The 2,498-nt window shown below is 43.2% G+C and overlaps 1 protein-coding gene across 1 annotated transcript in view; it reads left to right on the forward strand.

Moving 5' to 3' along the window:
* The first annotated feature begins 1,927 nt into the window (after positions 1 to 1,927).
* Positions 1,928 to 2,498, forward strand: part of rap1gap2a (RAP1 GTPase activating protein 2a) — a 96,056-nt gene continuing 95,485 nt past the window's right edge. Inside the window, exon 1 of the mRNA XM_013915215.1 lies at positions 1,928 to 2,069. Coding sequence (XP_013770669.1) covers positions 1,951 to 2,069 — 119 coding nt within the window. The 5' untranslated portion in view covers positions 1,928 to 1,950. The remainder of the gene's footprint in view (positions 2,070 to 2,498) is intronic.

Consider the following 2,498-nt stretch of genomic DNA (forward strand, 5'->3'; position numbering starts at 1 on the left):
TCAGACATTTTGCTTGTTAGCAAAGCTCACAAAGACAGATTTAGGCCTTTGGGGGTGGGGGGACTTGTTACTGTGGCAGACAGCATGCAACACTGATACCTGCTGTCATATACCAACAGCAGCCAAAGCTCTTCCATCTTCCATCACAGAACATTTTCCCTCATGCATGTATGTAATGGCAGTAAAGTGAACCATGCAGTAACGCCATGTTCCATGTTAAACTTAAGAGAGCTGAAATTCGTTTGTTTATATTTCCCACCATTTTTTTTTTTTTTTTTAAAAAGGAACAAACAGCATCACTGCAACTACTTTCTGTTTGCATAATGCGCACAGTGTTGGTTACAGTGGGCCATAACAGCTAATCTTATCACAACCTTTGGCAGACCTCCAGCCAACACTTTCTAAACTGGTTTCCAAGGCAACCCCAACGAGCAGGACCAATTAGAACTGACAAAGGATCCGCAAGCATTAAACTGCCTGGAGATTAAAGGGAGAGACGGCAAACTCAACAAATGATAGGTGGGGTATGTCTTTATGATGTGTGTGGTGGGTAATAGGGGAGCACAGTGACTTCAGAAGCACCTGTAGGCTCACTTGTGTCTGCTTCAGTCTTTCCATTGGGGGGAGCTGTGGGGGTGAATTTAATTAAACCAATTTCAATCCTTCCTTCTCCCTATTTGGTTTCTTTCTCTGTAGGACTGCTGGGTGTTCATGTGTCAGTAGGGCTGCAGGCAGGAAACCAGATCAATAAGAAATACTTTAGAGAGAACAGTGTGTGGTTATTTTTTTTTTTTTTTTGCTTTTTTGTTTAGGGCCATCAGTCGAACACTGTGGCCTCTGAGCTGCACATCAATCACAAACCATGCTGTTTGTGCAGGGAGGTTTGTGTGTGTTTGAGATTGATTTGACAGCCTTTGTACTTCAGCAGGGGATCAACTTTACTGAATAACTGACACCCATGATCGCCTGGTGTTGGTAGGTTGTTGGATTTCTGTGTCTATTGGGGTTCAAATGCGTGTCACACTTCTAAATCGATGACCTTTCCTTTAAACCCTTTTAGTGCGCGCCTGTGTAAGAGTTTTATTCACGGAAACAGTAACCATGTGTTCGAAATCGAAAGTAAGTGTTTAATGTAAAAATGTCAGCTCAGTGCACTCACAGACCGTGTGAGAATCATTGACATCAGCCCGACACTCCCTGGTTTGTGATGTCCCTTTAAAATAAATTGAAATCTTATCTTAGCATTTTTTCTATTGCCACATTGGTTTGTAAAACCAAAGTAAGGGATGGATGTGACTGACCACACGCACAATGTGTCCACTAGTCAATCATGTTGTCACAGTCTGGCGGAGGACTGTATGTATTGTGTAGCGTGGACCCAAAACGCAGACACGAAGGAACTTGGACCAAAACTTGACTATCAACAAAAAGCGAGCCGTTTAATATGGCTGATAAGAAAGTACAAAAACAAAAGGCAGATGCACACAAGAAAGATCCTAACTAGAACTAAACTGGGAAAACTAAATGCTAAACACAAAAGGTAAAGAACAAAACCTTGAACATTGCAAAAAAAAAACCCTAAACATGGAAAATCCTGGAAACAATTCATATCCTTTTCCAACAACTATTTCTTTGATCCTGTGGTCCATCCTTTCTGCCTTTGCCAAAACAAACATTTGCCTTAATTTTATTTTCAGCTCGAGTTTCTCTTCCGCTTTTTTGTTTATTTATATATTTTTGTACCTTTTCTTAATAAGATTGGAGGAGATTGGGTGTAGTCCTCTCCATGGTAACGCTGTTTCCCATTCTTGCACTCACTGTCGCTGTCTCTCATCACATAATTCTGCCCTACCCTGTGCTTTATCGCTGCGCCTTCTCCCTATATGCGCTCTCCCCTTACCCTCCCCTTCTCTCTCTCTCTCGCTCCTTGTCTCCCTTTCTCTCTCACATATGCACACACACATACACTCAACCTCTCCTCTGGTCCACTGGTCTCCTGCTAATGCTGCACCGTCCACTGACTGCGAGATGTTCAGTCCAGCTTGTAAAGGCTCTGCAGGGGAGCCGAGGTAAGGCTTTCACCCTCGTCTCTTCTGGAGCTGAGATGTTACTGCTGCTGTTGTTGGCTGGTGACAACTGCTAACTGAGAGCCAAATGCCTGATGGGAAGAGCATTAGTGTGTGCGTGTTTGTGTGTGTGCTGATTTGTGTGAGAACTCACCAGCTGGAGTAACGGGCTTTTTGTTTGTTTTTAGGTTAGGTCTGGCACTTGTGATCTGCATACACGCACACAGCAAAGGGAAGTGATCTTACTTCCTTTGACATTCATTTATTTGTGGTCTTTTTTATGTCTTCTTAAACTTAGGAGTATGTTGTTGTCTGCATGCATGCAGGGAGTCCGCTGAGAAAGAGCCTTTGGAAATCTGATGGCACGCAGATATTCTTCCCTCCAATGCAGCAACAGTGCTGCAATGTCTTTTTATGGTGGTGCACTCTCTG

Source organism: Pundamilia nyererei, unplaced genomic scaffold (genome assembly GCF_000239375.1).
Source record: "Pundamilia nyererei isolate P.nyererei 1_Seehausen unplaced genomic scaffold, PunNye1.0 scaffold00272, whole genome shotgun sequence".
NCBI lineage: Eukaryota > Metazoa > Chordata > Actinopteri > Cichliformes > Cichlidae > Pundamilia > Pundamilia nyererei.